This window comes from Cotesia glomerata, linkage group LG3 (assembly GCF_020080835.1).
Source record: "Cotesia glomerata isolate CgM1 linkage group LG3, MPM_Cglom_v2.3, whole genome shotgun sequence".
NCBI classification, from domain to species: Eukaryota; Metazoa; Arthropoda; class Insecta; order Hymenoptera; family Braconidae; genus Cotesia; species Cotesia glomerata.
In genome coordinates, this window is record NC_058160.1 from 8,784,261 (window position 1) to 8,804,503 (window position 20,243).

At 27.3% G+C, this 20,243-nt stretch overlaps 4 protein-coding genes across 11 annotated transcripts; 3 read left to right on the forward strand and 1 right to left on the reverse strand.

The window, feature by feature from the left end:
• Positions 1-374: 374 nt before the first annotated feature.
• LOC123260582 (DNA topoisomerase 3-alpha-like) lies at positions 375-3,178 on the forward strand. Its single transcript, XM_044721756.1, has 4 exons — positions 375-403; positions 694-965; positions 1,033-1,329; positions 1,421-3,178. Exons 1-4 carry the CDS (start codon positions 380-382, stop codon positions 1,614-1,616), a joined length of 789 nt encoding a protein of 262 aa, XP_044577691.1. The 5' UTR covers positions 375-379; the 3' UTR covers positions 1,617-3,178.
• On the reverse strand, positions 2,086-8,339 carry LOC123260581 (F-box/LRR-repeat protein 20). Of its 3 annotated transcripts, XM_044721753.1 has the most exons (9): positions 8,133-8,339; positions 7,977-8,064; positions 6,146-6,481; positions 5,129-5,326; positions 4,600-5,061; positions 4,328-4,519; positions 4,038-4,139; positions 3,735-3,950; positions 2,086-3,658 (listed from the first exon to the last, which is right to left on the reverse strand). In XM_044721753.1, exons 2-9 carry the CDS (start codon positions 8,004-8,006, stop codon positions 3,551-3,553), a joined length of 1,644 nt encoding a protein of 547 aa, XP_044577688.1. In that variant the 5' UTR covers positions 8,007-8,064; positions 8,133-8,339; the 3' UTR covers positions 2,086-3,550. The 3 variants fall into 3 exon arrangements, with proteins under 3 accessions (XP_044577688.1, XP_044577690.1, XP_044577689.1); XM_044721755.1 differs by lacking the exon at positions 6,146-6,481 and having other exon boundaries at positions 8,133-8,312; XM_044721754.1 differs by lacking the exon at positions 6,146-6,481 and having other exon boundaries at positions 7,977-8,151.
• Positions 8,340-9,492: 1,153 nt separating this feature from the next.
• LOC123262091 (neuroguidin) lies at positions 9,493-11,359 on the forward strand. The gene is made up of 4 exons (XM_044724115.1): positions 9,493-9,650; positions 9,817-10,354; positions 10,627-10,965; positions 11,324-11,359. The coding sequence occupies exons 1-4, from the start codon at positions 9,642-9,644 to the stop codon at positions 11,347-11,349; spliced, it is 912 nt and encodes a 303-aa protein (XP_044580050.1). The 5' UTR covers positions 9,493-9,641; the 3' UTR covers positions 11,350-11,359.
• A 533-nt stretch (positions 11,360-11,892) lies between these two features.
• Positions 11,893-19,263, forward strand: LOC123262090 (eukaryotic translation initiation factor 4E-binding protein Mextli). 6 transcript variants are annotated; one of them, XM_044724110.1, is made up of 10 exons: positions 11,893-12,058; positions 13,376-13,502; positions 13,572-13,712; positions 14,532-14,701; positions 14,760-14,958; positions 15,086-15,157; positions 15,555-15,615; positions 16,312-16,877; positions 18,155-18,270; positions 19,159-19,263. In XM_044724110.1, exons 2-10 carry the CDS (start codon positions 13,391-13,393, stop codon positions 19,258-19,260), a joined length of 1,539 nt encoding a protein of 512 aa, XP_044580045.1. In that variant the 5' UTR covers positions 11,893-12,058; positions 13,376-13,390; the 3' UTR covers positions 19,261-19,263. The 6 variants fall into 6 exon arrangements, 5 of the variants coding, with proteins under 5 accessions (XP_044580045.1, XP_044580047.1, XP_044580048.1 ...); XM_044724112.1 differs by having other exon boundaries at positions 14,763-14,958; XR_006508862.1 differs by having other exon boundaries at positions 18,155-19,069.
• Positions 19,264-20,243: the final 980 nt, after the last annotated feature.

Consider the following 20,243-nt stretch of genomic DNA (forward strand, 5'->3'; position numbering starts at 1 on the left):
ACTCTAAACAAGTCATTCCTTTTTTGAAAATAGGTTATGATTTCAGTGCCTCCATATTTTCACAGCGCTGCAGCCTGCCATCTATAAATATGGTAACTAAAATTTCGCGCGCACTAAAATGATTATTCAAAATGTCATATACATATAAAATTAACCTAACCTATTTAATTTTTGTTACTGAAAAAAAGACATTTAACAATTTGTATTATTATATTTGTTCATTGTTTGACTTGACAATTTCTAAAAATACCCTAACAAATATTTCCACTTGAATAAATTTATCATAATTTTTATTTTATATAAATTAGATACTATAAAATTGTTTTTTTTTTTATAAATGATTTAAAAAAATAACAGGTAAAATTTTTCAATTTTATTTATGAGCACAATTGATAGTACTGAAGTCTGCTGACAACTCTGACAACTGTCAATTTTTTTAATTTTCACTTATGGAATTTGTTATTAAATTTTTGATGAAAATTAATTTAGTAAATATTAAATAATTTTTGAAAAAAATAAAATATAGCAAACAAAAATTAGGAAACAAATTTGTTTGTTAAAAAAAATTAAAAAATGGTCAAGACTGCTCATTTTGATATCATAAATTTTTTATTAAATATTTTTATTGCTATATAATTCAGTGTCATCACAATTGACAAATATTTTTAACGTTATCATTATTTTTACTTTTAGAATAGAAGAATAAAAATGTCTTCCTTTAATTATAAGTGCAAGTGTAATGAGCCGGCAAAAAAAACAATTGTAAGAAAAGAAGGCCCAAATAAAGGTCGAGCATTTCATGCGTGTGCCAAAAAACTAGGCAACAGTTGCAAGTTTTTCAGGTGGGCTGACAAAAAATCAGCATCAAAATCGGAGCATGATAATTTAGAAGAAAATTTACAAGCAAGTAAAATAAATGTAAATGAAGGTAATTTAATCTGCGTTTGTGGAGAACTAGCTTGCAAGTATGTTAATTTATTAAATTTTATTAAAAGCTTTTGAGATTTATCATGCTAAAGTATACTCTAAAAGATTTGTAGTAAAAAAAGAAGGAGCCAACAAAGGCAGGTCTTTTTACGGGTGTTCGAGAGGTCAAGAAAGCGCTTGCGAGTTTTTTCAATGGGCAAATATCGACGTTGCCGCCCGGAAACAACCTTCCGCCGTTCAACAACCTTCAGAAAATAATTTAGAGTGGGAATGGGATGAGGACGAGGATTGGGATAGGGACAGGGGTGACGATCAAAATAGACTCGACGATCAATACACCTCTGGAACGTTGAACTCTGTTGGGAACCAAGTCAGGTGTATTTGTGGTCAGCTAGCGCGATTGTGTGTATTGATTCACGTTAATTATTTTTTACCGATAGTTCAACAACACTTGACTTTATTTTATATTATTTATTTTTATTTTTTCTACCAGACAAACTGTGGAAAAAGACGGAGCGAACAAAGGCAGAGAGTTTTACACATGCTCCAAGGAGTCTCCTAAATCATGTGGGTTTTTTGATTGGGCGCAAGATTATTCTACTAGAAGCGCCGGCAGTATTCCAGCCAAAAAAAAACCCGCTCAACCTAAAAAAAAACTTGGTGATAAAAAATACGGTTCTCTTTTTTGATTTATTTAGATTTTATTGATACTACTTGAATATTCCATTGAAATATAAAGTTTAAATTATAATTTACAGTATTAACTGAATATTTAATAACTAATTTACAAATGAATAAAAAAATTAAACTTAGATAAGATAATTTTAAAACTCAATTCGTTTTTAAATTTATTTTATAGTACACATATAGGTATTACTGAAAATATACATATGATTAAATTGCTATTTAATAAAGCAATCTCGATAGTCGTTTGGGGTTTCAATGATTAAAAAAATTTTATCTATAATGTTTACTTAATAATTAATTAAATTTAAATAATAATACATTCTTTAACAATCATCAGACCTCCACCGAACAATAGTCTTTCATATCAATACAACTCGTCACCATCATCATCTACAGCACAGCCAGACGCTTTCATCACATTCTCGTCGTAATCCTCATACCTCACATCTCAGCTCTTTTTTAATAAATTTATTTTCACAAATACACAACGTTAATTAACCCGTTTAACGTGATTAATATTACGTTTACAAAAAGAGTAGTTAGTTATATTGGGTTTGTTTTTTTTTTAATTTATTTTTTCGCGATTAGTAGCTGTTCAAACTTGGACAATCGCAGGTAATGTCCCCAAAACTTACACACGTATTTATATAATAAATATATATGCGAGTATATATTATTATTATATATAGAATATACTAGTCGCAGGATCGTTAAAACGACTCGTTCAGGTACGTTTCAAGACATGTGCGACTTTCCAAATATGACGTAAGGTACTTACTACTGATACACTATTTATGTGATAGTAGACACGACGATTATCGATTTTTTTTTTTTTTTTTATAATTTTCTTTTAAATTATTTATTTTGTTTCTTATCTAATGATGACATGTGGCGTATAAAACATATTTTATATTTATATATTTATAATTAATTATTATTTATATGATTAATATTATTTTAACTATTGGCCTTCATTTCAGTTAATCCATCACGTTTCCTTTTATTTTAAATTTACACTCATAGGCGAGTTTGCGCTAGATTAAAAAATTACTAGCGCTTGTTTTTATTATTATTATTATTATTTTAGATGTTTGTATATTTTAAAACGACATAGTCGATTACAATTTTTTATTAATCATTTTGTTGATAAAACACTTCTCAGAAGTGGCCCCACAAAAATCGTGCCACAATTTTTTATCCCTTTAATTACATTATCGGTTCGCAAATACAATTATTATTATTATCATTATGTTTTTAATGAAATTTGTTATTGTTTTTCAATAAACAACTCGTGCGATTTAAATTGTCAGTAATTTTTTCAGCGGCCTAAAATTCGGTTTAAATTATCAAATTAAAATAAAAAATAATAATTCGTATTAATTATGAAATATTTAGTATCAACAACAATAACAATTATATCGATAATTATAATTATTGTTTTAATTTAAAAAACCGCGTGAATAAAAATTTGATTTATTTGTTTCTCATTTTCAGTCTGTACTCTCCTAGTTAATTAATATAACGCAGAGAACGTTAATTAATAAAAACAGTCTATCATTAAAAAAAAAAAAATTAAGGAACATAATGTCTACACAAATAAAATACAGAGTAATCCGAAATACATAATATAAACATTATAATCAACATAACAATTAAATATCTGTGATATTTATTTAGTTGATTGATGACAAATTTAAACGCGGACTTTGTTATTATTTTTTTAGTTTTATGTTTTTTGTTATTAATTAACAAACCTTTCCCCAATTACTTGTTTCAGACGTAATGACATTAAATATCCTCCGAATACCATCAAAAGGATAGCTTCCTTCCTCAGGTGAATGAATGTCATCCGTTGCCAGCCAGTAAATCAATGGCGAATCAATAAACAAGTTAGTTATTATTACTCATATATTATGAGTATCAATCGATTGTTAAATCACAGGATAACGCAGCAACGACAGTAACGTTGTCGAGATGCGCCGGCGCTTGGTGGTGGTGTCATTGGTGCAAAGTACGCATGTACTTTTATATTTGGTAAATGTGACTAAATTTTTTTTTAAAACAATTAATAAATTAAATTTAATTTTTACTTTTTTAAATAAAATAAAATTATTAATTACCCGAAGTCTACGTATGCCGGATCTAGTAATTAACTGGCAGTCGTAAAGCTCGATTCGTTCAAGATTATGGCACGCCTGCAGTAAATGATCTAGACTAGCATCCGTGATAAGAGGACAGTTGTCAAGCTCCAAAACCGCTAGATTTTCGGCAGCGCAGGGTGAAAGTGCTAGCTGCCGTATCCCCTCATCAGTTATTAACTCGCAATGAGACAAACTCTGGAGAAAAATAAATAAAAGAATTTTTTTAGTACTATTTCTTTTAAATAACGAATAGCAAAAGCTATTTTTAAAATTGAAATGTACCAGTTTCTCAAGTCGTGGGCAACCCATTGCAAGATGAATGAGAGTGGCATCTGTGATGAGGGTGCACTCTTCTAGATCCATTTTCTCTAATAGCCTGCAATTCTATAAAAAAAAAATAAACACTAAATATAGTTTCATTCTGATTCCTATACTACTGGATCGCTAGTCATAATTTTTTAGATTTTAAAATTTATCTCAAGAGGAACTCTGTACTACTGAAAAGTTTATTAGCTCAAGTAGTTTGTTTAATTATAAATAAATAAATAAATAAATAAATAAATAAAACGTACTCGAGCGAGAGCCTGAAAACCAGCATCAGTAAAGTGAGTACATGCAACACACTCAAGAATACTGAGCAACGGACAGTGTTGTGCTAGCATCAGTAACGAGGCGTCTGTTAAATTTGAACAGTTTGATATACAAACATAGTGTAGTCGCGGGCAACGCTCGCTTAATTCTCTCACAGCGTCGTCAGTTATATTCTGAAATAAATTAATATTAAATAAAATTTAATTTAATAAAATATAAGTTTGTGTTTATAATAAATGACAGGATAAATTACTCGGCACTCATGGAGATTGATTGCTTCGAGGTTTGGGCAGTAACGAGCGAGGCACTTTATGGCCCGATCAGTAAGCTGTCGGCAGCCCTTGCTTAGGAAACTCCTCAACTCCGGGCATCCACGTGCCAGTGCTTCGACCCCGTTGTCCGTGAGCAGCTCACACCAAGACAGATTAATGTGAGTGAGCAGCCGACACCCGTCTGACAAGTCCTTTAGCGCAAGATCTGTTATCTCTGGACACGAGTCCAGGTTCAGACGCTGTAATTTTGAACAGTAGCTGCTCAAAGCCGCGCAAGTTACGTCTGAGATTTTTTTACACTGGCTCAAGTTCAGCTCCTCGATGTTAGGACAAGACTGGGCTAGGGTTTTCATTGAGTTGTTGCCGATACTCTGGCAACCGCGTAGGGACAGCTGACGAAGAAAACCTCCGCATCTTCTTGATATATTTTCTATCACTGGTCCCTAAAAAATTTATTTAATTATTTAATTAATTTATTTATTTTAATAAAAAAATTTGTTTTTATTTTACCTCAACGTCCCTTTGAAAATCAAATAGATCAATTCGTTGCCAATTGGATCCATCTAAAGCCAAAACGTTCCACGCTTTGCTTACTTGAGCACATCGACACAACGAGACTACATCAAGATATGATAGGATCCTTAATAGTAATTCCTTTGGCAGTTTTTTATTTATTTGCGCCTCGTCGTCATGAAATACCCATGTTAGCTATAAATAAATAATTATTGATAAATAGAAATATTAGGATTGGTATTTATTTTCGAAGGGGAACACCACTGTGAATTATTAATCAAATAATTTTATTTTTAGCATTTTGTAGGGAGTTTTTTTTTTCTTCATACCCGGATTAAAAAAATTTATATACAATTTCATACATAAAAATAGATCTATATAATTATATATAATTGTATTAAATTATAAATAATTATATATAACTATAAAAAAATTATGATTATGTATAATTATACAGACTTATATAAAATTGCTTATAATTATATATATAAATGGCCCTATATAATTATAAATAATTTAATTATATACAATGGTGCAAATAGCGCAAATAATAATGATACTAAAGTTTGCAGTCTTGATCATTTTTTAATTTTTTTTAAACAAAAAAATTGCATTTTTAATTTTTTAAAACTTCTACATGTCAATTTTTTTTCCTAATTTTTTGCCATGATTTATTTGTTAAAAAAAATTCTAAAAATTATAAAATATCTGCTAAATTAATTTTTATTAAATAATATTATATACAACTATAAAAAAAAATATATAAGATTATGTATAATTATATAGACTTATATAATTTTGTAAATTGTATATAATTATAAATATATATTTTTTTTACCCGAGTATATTTATCACAGTGGTGTTTCCCTAAAAAATAATAAATAAAAAAAACAATATCAGACATATAATATATAAATAATTACTATTATCATTATTATAATAAAATGATGATGTTGATGAGATAAAGATAAATAAAGCTAGCACGAGGATTGTAGGCCGATGATAAATACCAACCTGTACGCCAGAGGATTGTTTTTTCATATTACTCATCGAAATGTGAGCAATCGATGGGGACATATAGCAAGAGCTCGGAAGACATTCCTGGTTCTGGTGATGCTGGTGGTGCCGATCACAGCAATGCTGTTGACGCTGATGATGCTGATGATCGTGTTGGTGATGATGGCGATGATGATGATCGTTATAATAGTAATAATAATTGTGGTAATGATGATAATAATGCTGATAGGGAAGATACTGTTGCTTCGACCACTGATTACCCGTCGTCGTCGATTGCTCCATCCTCCCAACTGTCTGGATCCCTTTATGCACTTTTATTTCATTTACTTTTTGCTACAACAACCCAAGTTTTTTTTCGTTCATTTAACCTTTTCCCGTCGGTTCCTTTAATCTATTTTATTTTTAGCTTTTTTTTTATTTTGCCAAAACTAATTGTGACGCAAACCCGTTATATTTTTTTATCATCCGTAAAAAGTAAATAAAAAAAAATAATTAATAAAAATAAACAGGCTTTTATTTCGGATGAAGATTTGCTTCGACGACTGCTTAGGGTTAATCGGTGGAAAGAAGACAATCAGTTGATATTTTATGCTAGGGTTCAATTATGATTAAAGAAATTCAATAAAAAATTTTGAGTTTAATTTTATAAATTTATTATTTGATTTTATTTTAAATATTGCAAAAAATTATTTATTTAAATTTATAATGACCTAAGTGAATTTTTAATTTTGGTATAAATTTCATCATGTAATTTTTGGTATTTTTATTTTTTTTTAATTTTTAAAATTTGAAATAAATTTTAAATTTAATTAAAAAATTATATTAAAACTTTTGTATAAAAATTAAATATGATACTGTTTTCTTAAGCAGCACAATAATAAAAAAAAAAAAAAAATCTTTTAAAAATTAAATTTAAAAATGAAACAGCTGATTGTTGATTCAAATAAAAATACTTTTCACCCAAACAAACCACGTTAAAATAATAATTAAAAAAAAAAAAACTCAAAATTTTTCACTGTCCAAAAACAATAACACGACTTCTGAACCGTGCAAAAATATTATTGATAAAAATATCCCCATGAACAAAAAGATTCATTGAGAAGACTATTTTCGCACAGGTACAGTTGTCATGCGACCAAAATAAAAGGTCAACGGCAAAATTGATTGATTTTATCTCCAAGCAGTGCTCCCATGGCAATAATTCATTACTAAGCGTAATTGGAATAATAATGACAATGATCATGATAATGCGTATGATAGTGATAGTGATTATGATTATGGCAATGATAATGAGAAATGATCACAAGATAATAAAGATAAATGATGGCAGTGCGACTTGACTCTCACTCAGATGTAAGAGAATACACAGAGTCAGCTGTTCGCCTCGACGAATGACAACACAACATCGAGCGATCAACATTGAGACACAGGACTCCTTTTGAATAACATTATTCAGCACATGCAAATGGACATAGTCTTCATGTGTGCACCTACACAATTTTATAAACTTTATGCGATTATTCCTTTCTCTAAAAACATAACATTATCTATCTTTTATTATTATTTTTTTCTCCTTTTCAATTTTTACACTTTTCAGGGCTTTGTCTTTGTCATCCGTTGTCTTCAACTCCTACCGAATGTACACAATAAAACAATGTAACAAATCCACTAATAAAAAATAATACAACAATAATAAATAACAATTATTATTATTATAAAAAAATAACACTAAAAATAATAAATAAATAAATAAATAATAATAATACTAACAAGTCGTAGAGCATTAGAAAAGTAATAATAGTAATTGAAGACAATAAAAAATACTTGCCTCGAGTCTCGTACGCCCCGAATGGATCATCCTTTTCCGCCGCGTTATTTTGACTCTATTTACGGGTATAACCCGCCCAGTTAATTGTCTAAAACAAAGTTATTAAATAAAATCTTTTGTCAGACTGTATGTTTAGTGTCACTTGGTGTCACTCACGATTCAACTACAATTCGCTACTCGCTGAGGCAAATGGCCGAGCTTCTGGAGGACCTACCACGGACGTGTTACTGTGTATATTTTTCTCTCTTCTTTATCGCCTAAGTGGGGGAGTCGTCGGCTAGCTCGCTTCCTCTTGGTATCTTTCAGCTGCTTCCGAAAAGTCTCTCTCTCCAAGCACTCCCGCTGGTACCCCTCGCTGAGAGCAGCTTTTCTCTTGGAACTAGTCCAGGTGACGACACTCGCCGCGCTCATTTGTTACTCCGAGGTGAGTTAGTTACTAACTGACCAATCCTACACGTTTGTTCTGTGTTTACACCGCTTCCATTGGTCTACCTTGGGGTCTATGTGCTCTCTAGTAACGATTGTCAATTGTCAACAATTGGTTCGCGCGCAGCTTTTGAATGCGTTGTTAAATTTTTTATCTTCTTGGGCATTTTATTAAGATACTATTCTTCAAATCATTTCTTCTTAGTAATTAAATAATTTTACATTTCTTTAATAAAAATTAAATTTATACTTATAATTATTTTTTTACATATTCTTCTTTTTTCAGTGGATAAAATATTCGCAAACTTAAAAAAATTTTTTAATCTTTTTGGGCATTTTATTAAGATACTATTCTTCAAGTGATTTCTTCTTAATAAGTAATTAAAAATTTTTATTTTTTTTTTAGTAAATTAAATTTATACTTATAATTATTTTTTTTAATAATAAAAAAGTATTACTTTTATCTTCATAATCATTTTTTATATATTCTTCTTTTTTAGTGAGTAAAATCTTCGAAAACTTGGAAAAATTTTTCCATTTTTTTAACAAAATTAAATTTACATTTTTAGTGATTTTTTTTAATAATATAAAAGTATTATCGTTATCTTTATGTCCTAATTTTTTATATATTCTTCTTTTTCAGCAAATAAAATCTTTGCAAACTTTGTAAAATTTTTTAATCTTCTTGAACATTTTATTAAGATACTATTCTTCAAGTGATTTCTTCTTGGTAAGTAATTGAAAATTCCTATATTTTTTTAGTAAAATTAAACTAACATTTTAAATTACTTTTTTTTAATAATATAAAAGTATTATTTTTATCTTTCATGTGCTTATTTTTTATATATTCTTCTTTTTCAGTAGATAAAATCTTCGCAAGCTTGAAAAAAGTTTCTAAAATGATTTTTATATCATTTAAATTTTCCCGCCAGAAGTTGCGTCAACGTCCGGAGTCAAATTTTCAATTTACAAATAATAAAAAATTATTTTTAAGAAGAAATAAACATTTATTTGACATTAAAAAATGTAACTATCAATTTAAGCAAAGAAACAAAAATAATAAATTTCTTTAGTAAATCAAATGGAAGCTAAATTGAAAGTTTAACCACAGAGAAACAAATATGGCGAATGTGATACTGATATGTGTTGTATCCCACGTGAATTTTATAATTAAAAGTACATACATGAGTTAAATAAAGGTTATTATGTATTAAAAGTATCACTAAAAAGTCACAGAAGATGGTTATCGTAAGTATTAACAATAAATATTTAAAATAAAGGCGTTAGGTATTGATATAAAAGTTGGGGGAAAAAAGAATAAAACGAAATAAAATAAAAGTAAAAAAAGAAGGGTAGGATAAAAAAAGTATAAAAAGAAAGAGGAAATAAAATTGATAAAAAAAATGTTTGACAGGCTACGGATGAAATGGAGGAGAAGGACCTGGCTCAGTCGCTGAGTCTTTTAATTGAAATGAATGCAAGTGTTATTGAAGTTAACAAACTGGTGGAATTGATGATGAGTCGTGCTAAAAATAATGAATTATCAACGTCCAAGGGTCTGAGCTTTTTAGAAACTAAGTATCACATGCTACTGTCATACCTCATAAATTTGACGTACATTATTATAAAAAAGTGCTCGGGAGAGCAGATCGAAGGAAGTCCGTCGATTGATCGTCTTGTTGAAATAAAAACAGTGTTGGAGAAGATTAAGCCGATTGACTACAAGCTCAAGTACCAGATCGAAAAGTTGGTGAGAAGTACCATGAGCGTGGGCGATGACATGGATCCGACCAAATTCAAAGCCAACCCCGAAGCTTTTGCTGCCAAAATTGACGACGATGATGAGAATGAGAGTGAGAGTGATGACCAGGATGGTGAGGCCAAAGACTCTGATAAAAAGAAATCCAAAAAAGGCGTCTATGTGCCACCTAAAATCTCAGCTCATCATTATGGTATGTACTCTGTTTATTATGACATTAATTTTAATTATTAATTTTTAATTATTATGACATTAAACTTAAATATTTAATCATTTAAAAATTTTTTTTAACAAACAAATTTCTTCCCAAAAATTATTTTTAAAAAATTACAATTTTTTTTTGCCATAATTTATTTGTTGAAAAAAATTCTTAAAATTATTAGATACCTATTTGCTAAATTAATTTTCATCTGATTATTTATATTTTTATTTGGAAATTCGGAAACTGATTGTTAATTTTTCTAGATGGAGACGACACCAAGTTGGACAAAATACGTAAGGCTGAAGAACGATCTCGCAGACAGGCTGTATCGGGTGCTATTTTACGGGAACTGAAAGAAGAATTCCTCGAAACACCCATGGAGGACAGTCTTGACAGGGAAAAGAAAATAGACTTGAGTAATGAGCACAAGGAGAAAATCGAGTACGAGGAGACTTACATGACGCGGTTACCGGTGTCTAAACAAGAAAAACATCGCAATCGTCAGATGTCGACTCTTGGTACTCTTGGGGATGAAATTACGAGCTTTGGTGGTCCTTCTGCTGGGAAAAAACGTCGTGCGGGTAAAGAAAAAACCAAGAAACGTATGTATTTTAATTATTAAATTTTATTTTAATTATTTATTAATTTCCCTTTAAAATTATTAATGCAATTTATTTAAATTAGCAGACTTTTTAAAAAAATAATTTACATACTTAAATTTTTTTAAATTCCTTAAATATATTTTTATTAATTGATTTAAAATTTATTTTCTTAAAAATGATAATAATAATTGGATTTTATTTGCATGATTAGTGTTTTTTACAAAGCTTTTAAATAATTAATTTTCTTAAAAATAATTATAATAGAAAAATACAAAAATAAATTTGAGAATTAATTTTAAAGGGAATTAAATTTTTTTTTTTTATCTCAATAATAAATTAATTATTTATTTCTGTTTAGGTTTTAAGAAGAAGCGAAACTTCTAAATGCCAAAAACTAAAAAAAAAAAAAAAAAATTCAAGCAATTTTAAATAACTAAGAAGCCAACAAACTTCCAAATGCTAAAAATTAAAAAAAAAAAAATTTTAAATCATCTCCATTCTACCTTGAACCTCCTACACATATGAGCTTACGAATTTACTATAAATAAGTTAAAACAAAAAAAATTAAAAAAAATAAAAATCCATGATTATGATTTAAGGGAAAAATACTCATTTGATCATTAAGTTTGGACTCTTGATTTGGTTTTATAAATAAATCATACAATTTTTAGTTGTATACAGGTTAAATAATGTAAATAATTTATTGAGTTCAATTAACTAATCTATAACTACTGTTAATTTTTGTAATAATAAAACAAAATAATAGATGTAATATCGTTTATTTTATGCAGAATAAAATTATTTTAAAGGTGTATACGTGATTGATGTTTAAATTCTTTCATTTGCCAGAATATAAAAGCTAAGCCTTTTACTATTACCACCACTGTCGCTGCGACACATACTGATGCATGTGAAACAAATGGCATATACAAACATCTCCATATATATAGGCACTTGGTGATATATATGTATATACATTCCTTGGTGTACATGTATAACAGGAAAAAGAAACGACGAAACCTCCTGTCATATTCTTTGCAAAGAAAGCCATTGTTCGAAATACATCAGTAAGTCGTGGGTTAAATTATTAAAAGTAAGTTTTTAAATAATTACTTTGATTAATTTATTTATGTCAATAAAAAATAAGCAACATGTTTAATTAATTAACAATTGACATGTATAATTTTTTTTTCACTGATAAAATTATTTAAGTCAGGAATTTACATTAAATATACACAAACATATTGTGAAATAATTAATTACTGATTTAGGATTAGAAAAAATTCAATCTTTTACTTACTAAACCAGCTGTTTTTATTCTCGTCGCTGGCAGAGTGACGTAAAAAGTTTGTCGTATATATTCATATTCATCTTTATATTTAAATTAATACCTATTAAATTGTAACAAGAAAATAGTCAGTGAGATAAATAACACCAAGTTGTATTATTCAATATTTATAACAACAATGTAAGCTCGTTCTTTTATCAGGAATTTATTTTTAGTATTATTTTATTTTGTTATTTTTGTGTACTAAAAGATTAATCATTGTTTATTTATCTCAAATTACATCGTAATTAAACGAATAATCGAGATTATTTATCATCAATCTCCCACACGCTAATATTTCATTAATGAATCATCTAGTTTATAGTACCTTTCTTATTATAACCTCAAAAGCTTGTTTAAAAAATTAAAAAAATTTTATCTATTAACAATAGACAAATTTGTTCTAATTAATTATTTTTAAAAAATGTAATGTTTTATTTTTTCTAATTTCTAAATGTCAATTTTTTTTGCGACTATTTATTTGTTAAAAAAAATAAAAAAAATTTGACATTTAGAAAGTTTAAAAAATTTTAAGTTCTATTTAAAAAGATTTTTTTTTCTTATAATTTTTATTGATTCAAAAAAATTATCAATTGTTTGCTAATTTAAGTATCATAAAATAATCTTAAATAATAACAATGTAATTAAAATTGTTAAATTTAATCCTAAAAATTTTTTTCTATTCCAGTTAATAGTCTTCAATATCTGGGTGCTTTATTTATCAATTAACTGACTACTGAATTAAATTGTTTGCTTTCTAATTAGTGATTATGATTATAAATCTATTATTTCAGAATTTTCTACAGTGAAGTTTTTTTTTTATACCATTTTAATGCAGGCTCTAATTTTTTCAGGGTCAATCACCTACCTGGAACTACATGTGCTTTTTCAGTTCCTTTCTCTTTCTCTTTCTACTTCCCTTTCCCTTTTTTTATGGATCTTATCAAGTAACACTTATTAATTCTATTTCTTCAGGCTTCAGTTCACATCGGCTTGGCATTCAGTGACTACACTGAATTTTTCATCAATTCTAGATCATACTTTTGTAATTAGTTTTTTAATAAGTTTGTTTATTGTCAACAGTTGTAACGATTCGAAATGGCAAGTACCCAGTTGACACCACGACCTAGAATGACGAAAAAACACGAAAAGCCACGGCCTTTAAAACTTAATCTTCGACACTCAAGTATTGATGAGAGAATTGCTACAGGTATTTATTTATAAATTTTATTTTTATTTATTTAACAATAATAATTCAATAAATTAATAATTCTTTTAGTTGAAGACTTGGTATCTCTCATTGATAATGTAGCTTCGAATTTATCGAATGGTTTTCACGACCCAACTCTTCAGCAGAATATTATTACTATGTGTAATACTTTGAAACAATGTGCTCATCAATTCGAACCAGTTTATAAAGGTTTTATTTCATTATCAATAATTTTTATACTATCAATAAGTTATATTATCAATCATTTTTAATACTAATAATTTTTATCTGAGTTTTTAGAACGTCCGTAAGACTAGCGTTGAGTCTCAGTATCTCATTTATTATTTAAGCATAAAAATTTATATGACCTGAAATTAATAATACTGAAGTTAACCGACGCTTTTGATTTATTAAATTAGAACTAAAAAATATATTTTTTTTTTAATTTCACATAAAATTTTATGAGGATTAATTTAGCAGATATTTAATAATTTTTTTAATTTGTTTAACAAATTAATAATGGAAAAAAAATTGAATAAAAATTCACACATCAAAATTTAAAAAAATTATAAATGCAATTTTTTAGAAAAAATTTATTTTTTAAATAAAACTGAAAAATTATCAAGTGACTGCTAACTTTAATGACATTAAAATTTTTCAAGTTTTTTTAAAAATGAAATTTTTCTTTTATTTTTTTTTTTAATAATTTTTTCAATAAAGAAAATTTTAATAATTTTTAAAAGTATTTTATTATTGTAATTGACTCTTTATAAGAACGTAAAAAATTGAAAGCTAACTTCAGTATCATAAATTTATTTGTATTAATATTAAATTTGTTGCTAATTAATTGTTTTAATTAGAATTTTTTTATTTAATTAAATTCTGAGCAATCATTAATAATTTCATTCAACGCTAAAATTTTATCAATGCTAATTTTACAGGCAGTTTTAAATAATTATCTTGACTTTTTTTTATTCAGTGCAATAAAATAAAATTTTCCAACTAACTTTTAATAATTTTATTTTTTAGATCAATTGGACAGAGCTTTTGTAGCCATACGCAATGGAAGCCAAGACGAAAGACTCGATCTGACGACAAGAATTCATTTACTGGAGCTAATTGAACTGAGAGCTAAGCAATGGCGCTACAATGACTCAATGGATGCTTATTATGCATCCAAGCTTGCTGATTTAAATGAAGTAAATAATCACCTTTTAAAAATTTTATTTCTCATACAATAATTAATTAATTAATTAGCAGTCGGATAATATGATCGGCGTTGATGGGATGAACAACCAAGTAGCAACCCTCAATCTGACTTCACCCCAAACGCCTCCAGTGCTCGGTGTCGGTGAAGTAATAAAAACCAGCGGAAAATTCACTAAACCCACGCGAATTCCCGGTAAAAATTACTGCAAAGATGAAGTTGTGATTCGCAACAGCGACTCTGGAAAAGGTAATTGAATTTGATTTTTATAAATATTTTTAGTTCATTATTTTAAACAGCGATTTAGAAGATATTCTTCAAATAGCCGTTCGAAATTTTATTTTACTTTTTTAAAAAAATTTGAACATTGAAACAGTGATGGGAATAAAGGGAAGACGTGTTCATATGATAGAGGAGCTCAGCGAGACGATCATCTCCTTTCAGCGAGGTAAAAAAGACAACGAATGAATAAAAGTACAGTAAACAAACAGAATAAAAAATAAAACAAACCATAAAAAAAAACATATTAATTTTATTAATACTCGAGAATGCAGTGAGAGCATTGTGTTGTTGAACACTCATGTTAACGTGCATCCAACGCAATATTAACTTCGTTTTGTTTACTTATACTAGTTTTATTCAGCATTTATCATCCGTAATTACCATTGATTAACATTAGCATATTAAATTTATTATTAAAAAAAAAAGAACGCATGGTTCTCAATTAATATGCACTGTAACAATCTGCGTCACAATTGAATTATAAATAACTGCTATGAAATTTTTAATTAATAAATTAAAAATTTTAATTGATTATTTTTTAATTTATTATTTATATCTTACAGTAAATCCTGGAGCTAGAGAACGACTGGTCCAAATAACTGGGACTTCAGAAGAAAAAATACAGTAAGTTATTTAGTATTTTTTTTATAAATTACTAGCAATCTTGCAGTCACTATGTGACTGCCGTGACTTGTGAACTATAGATAAATAAAATTTTGTTTTATTGAATAATGACTTTTGTTAAATTGCACTGTACTTTCTTAAGTATTGACGTTTTTAAAGATATAAGCTCATCCCGATGTTACACTCAACAAGAGCTTTCATTTGAGTACCCACATGCATTTTGATATATTTTTCATATATTCATATATATAATATATATAAATATATGAAAAATTGATGTGGGTACTCAAATGAAAGGTCTTGATGAATGTAACATCGGGATGAGCTTATATCTGTAAAAATATCAATAGTTCACAAGATTCAAGGTCATTTCTTAATTATGTATCTAGAGATAGAGTATTTTCGAATGCAAGCTAAATAATTCATAATAAATTGACTATCGGTGAGAATGATATGAAATCTTGAAAAAGCACAAATTCAAATCAAGATCTTTGCAATGACACTAAATTTCACTAAAAAAAAATCGATTTTATCATATGACTATCCTGGACACAAAATTTTTCTTATTCTCTTATTAATATAGATTATATTTAATTTTTTTAGTAATTTTTTTTTAATCCAAAAAATGAGTAAAAAAAAAATTATAATATTTAATATTAACTTTTTAATATTTATCAATAATATTTTTTATTTAAGTTACGCGAAAGATTTAATCAAGGAAACAATCCAACGAAATGCTTCACCAGTTCGAATGGGACCGGCCAGAGCTGCTGACACGAGTGGTATCGGAGGATCAAGCTCATCTTTGAACAGCAGCGCCTCGGACGAAAGTAATCGTCTTCCTCAGCAGTTCCAGCAGCCATCGCAGATGCGCTCGACACTGCTTCACAGCTTGTCGACCAACGACGCGAACATTGGCGATTACAAGCACACCGTAAACGTCGGCAATCATTCATTAAAAATAACTGGAAGCAACTTGAATCTTGTGAGAACAGCTAAAATCATTCTCGATGAGCACTTTTCCAAGTGGTCTGGAGACAGTGGGATCGAGTGTTTTGATTTTACTGATGACTTTCCATCTTTTCCCAACACTCCTGTCAATAATCAGCAGGTCAAAATCCCCGATAATAATGCTAATGTTAATGTTGATGCTGCTGTAAAAAGGGAAAATAGCTTGGAGAGTAATGCGACTTCCGAGAGCGAAGAAACTTTTAAGTCTACTAATCAAACGATTAAAGAAAAAATTAATAATCGACGAAACGGTAATTTTTATTTTAATAATAATTATTATTATTATATAATACTGAAATAAGCAGATGTTTAAAAATTTTTTTATTAATTAAATTAGAACTTAAATATTTTTAAAAAATATCACTAATATTTTTTTGAATTTTCTACATGTGAAATTTTTAAAAAATAATTTTTTTAATAAGAAGAATAACTAAAATTGTCTATTGTCTTTTAATTCCAGTGTCACATTAATGAAAATTAAACAAGCCGACATCTGAAAATTTTTTTAAATTTATTTTATTGAAAAATTATTAAAAAAAAAGAAATTGAAAGAAAAATTTTCACATGTAGAAAATTAAAAAAATTATAGTGCAATTTTTTAAAAATATTTTTTTAGTTGTAATTTAATTAGTAATTACTAGCAATCTTACAGTCACATAGTGACTACCGTGACTTGTGAACTATTAATAAATAAAATTTTGCTTTATTAAATAATGACTTTTGTTAAATTGCACTGTACTTTCTTAAATATTGACGTTTTTAAAGATATAAACTCATCCCGATGTTACACTCATCAAAAGCTTTCATTTGAGTACCCACATGCATTTTGATATATTTTTCATATATTCATATATATAATATATATAAATATATGAAAAATTGATGTGGGTACTCAAATGAAAGGTATCGACGATGAGTGTAATCTCGGGATGAGCTTATATCTTTAAAAATATCAATAGTTGACAAGATAGCAATGTCAGTTCTTAATTATTGATATTTTTAAAGATATAAGCTCATCCCGATGTTACACTTATCAAGAGCTTTCATTTGAGTATCTACATGCATTTTGATATATTTTTCAAATATATATATATATATATATATATATATATATATATATATATATATATATATATATATATATATATATATATATATATATAATATAGATAAATATATGAAAAATTGATGTGGGTACTCAAATGAAAGGTCTCGATGAGTGTAATTTCGGGATGAGCTTATATCTTTAAAAATATCAATCGTTCTCAAGATACAAGGTCATTTCTTAATTATGTATCTAGAGATAGAGCATTTTCGAATGCAGCCTAAATACTCATCATAATAAATTGACTATCGGTGAGAATGGTATGAAACCTTGAAAAGGCACAAATTCAAGTCAAAACTATTGCAATGACATTAAATTTCACTAAAAAAAACCGATTTTATCATATGACTATCCTGGACACAAAATTTTTCTTATTCTTTTAATAATATAGATTATTATTTATAAAAATTTTTTTTTTTACAGAAAATCGAGAAATGTCATATGAATTATTATTACTCTGCGCAAAAGGTCCTTACGCAAAGCGACCACCAGCTAACTGGGCGCGCATAAAAGAAGAATGTCCCAATATTATTCGTAAGGTAGAAACTCGCCGGTCGACCGATACCAATTTCATACGTTCAAACCTACACTATGGAATGTCTAATCATTGTGACCGCCACCGTCGGTCGTACTAAACCAAATACGCACTAAAACCAAAACAATGAACTGCTTAATCATTTATTAACATTCATACTCCATTGATTTGATTAATCAATAATTATTACTTTATTTTTACTGTTTTTTTTTTTGTTTAATTGCTTGATAAACTTTGTGTTTTTAAAAATCGTACGCATATACTAAAAAGTAGCTTACTTTTACTCAATATTTTATAAAGTTTAAATTTGATCTTTATAATTGCATTGAACGTGATAGTATTTGTATTTGAAAAAAATATTATATTGTTTGTACCTGGAGTACGAGAACGAGTAAAAGACTTATAGGATATGAATAAGTATTTGTCATGTATTGAATCTCAGATTTGAATCTCGGTATTAGTGAGTTTAATTATTAGTATTAATAATAATATAAATAATTATAGTAATGTATTAATCGTAAGTATTTTGTCGAGGGTAAAAAATTATCCGTGCCATATAAAACTAATTCCAAAGATAAAAAATCAAATACATATTTAAGATTAATATTTATTATTAATATTGAGATCAAAATTTTATTAGGAGAGCGTTACGATTTAAAAGATTAATGTGAGGAAATGTAGAAACTTAAAATAAATACATTAATAACTAATACAATAACCATCATAATAATTATAATTAAAATTGTTAACTAACTCTTGGCTCTTTAAATTACTAATTTGTACTTGCACTTTTTTTTAACAAGGTAAGCTTTTCTAATATTAATTTAATTTTATTATTTTTTTTTTTTTTTAATTAATTGTATTAATTATTGATATAATTTTTTTTTTTCAGTCACCGATTCGCTGGTTCGAACCGGACACTTACAAAGCCAAAGTCGCAACCGCTGGAATGAGAACGGTGCTGTCTTCAGCTGAAGAAATTGATTTAGAATGATAAGAAAAAGAAGATTAAATATTTATTACCATAAATATACCAAGTACTGACTCTTAAGTATCGAATTTATTACTCGCTTTATTTTTAATTGCTTTGATGATTTTTAGACAGTAAAAGAGTCACTAACTGGCACGTTTAAAAAATATTATACTTCTTTTTATATCTTTACTAGCTTACCAATGATTAGACCTGATTAATTATTTATCGACGTTTGTTATTTTTGTTAACTATACTCTTCATGTTACATTTATTCGTTTAAAATAATTTACACTGATCTATTATTTATTTATTTATTTTCTTTGCGATAGTCTAGTCTCAAACTAAAAAGACTTTATTTTAAAATTATTAATTACTAGTCCTTCAATTATTATTTTTGTTTACTAATTTTTTTTATTTTATAAAATAAAACGGTGGTATTAATATTTTCATTTATTTATTAATTATTAGATATTGTGCTTTTATAATTATTTTAAAATTTATTTATACCGTTGGTGATAAAATTGTACTGGTTAATAAAATTATATCAAAGTACAAAAAATTTTTTTTATTTTTAAATCTTATACTTGAGCTTTATAAAAAAATTTTAATAGGAATTAATAAAATAACAGAATTACTTATTACTTGATTATTTATTAGTCGCATATTTATGACAATTTTTTTTTTTAATTTAAACCTTAATCACTTGAATAATTAATTAAATATGTATTTATATAATATCATTGTCTAATTATTACATTGAGAGTCGTGAAATTAATGATAATTAAGTTAGAAAAAAAAGTTTTAAATCACAAGCAAACAATATAAAATATGATTGACTTAAAAAGTATAAATTTTCAGTCACTGGACATAAAATGTCATCTTCCTTGATTAAAAATAACTAATTCTCCTGTTGATTGTTTATTGTTTAAATAAAATAATAAATTATCAATTATCTTAGCTTCCACGCTTCGATAATTGAGTATGTTAATATACGTTATTAAATA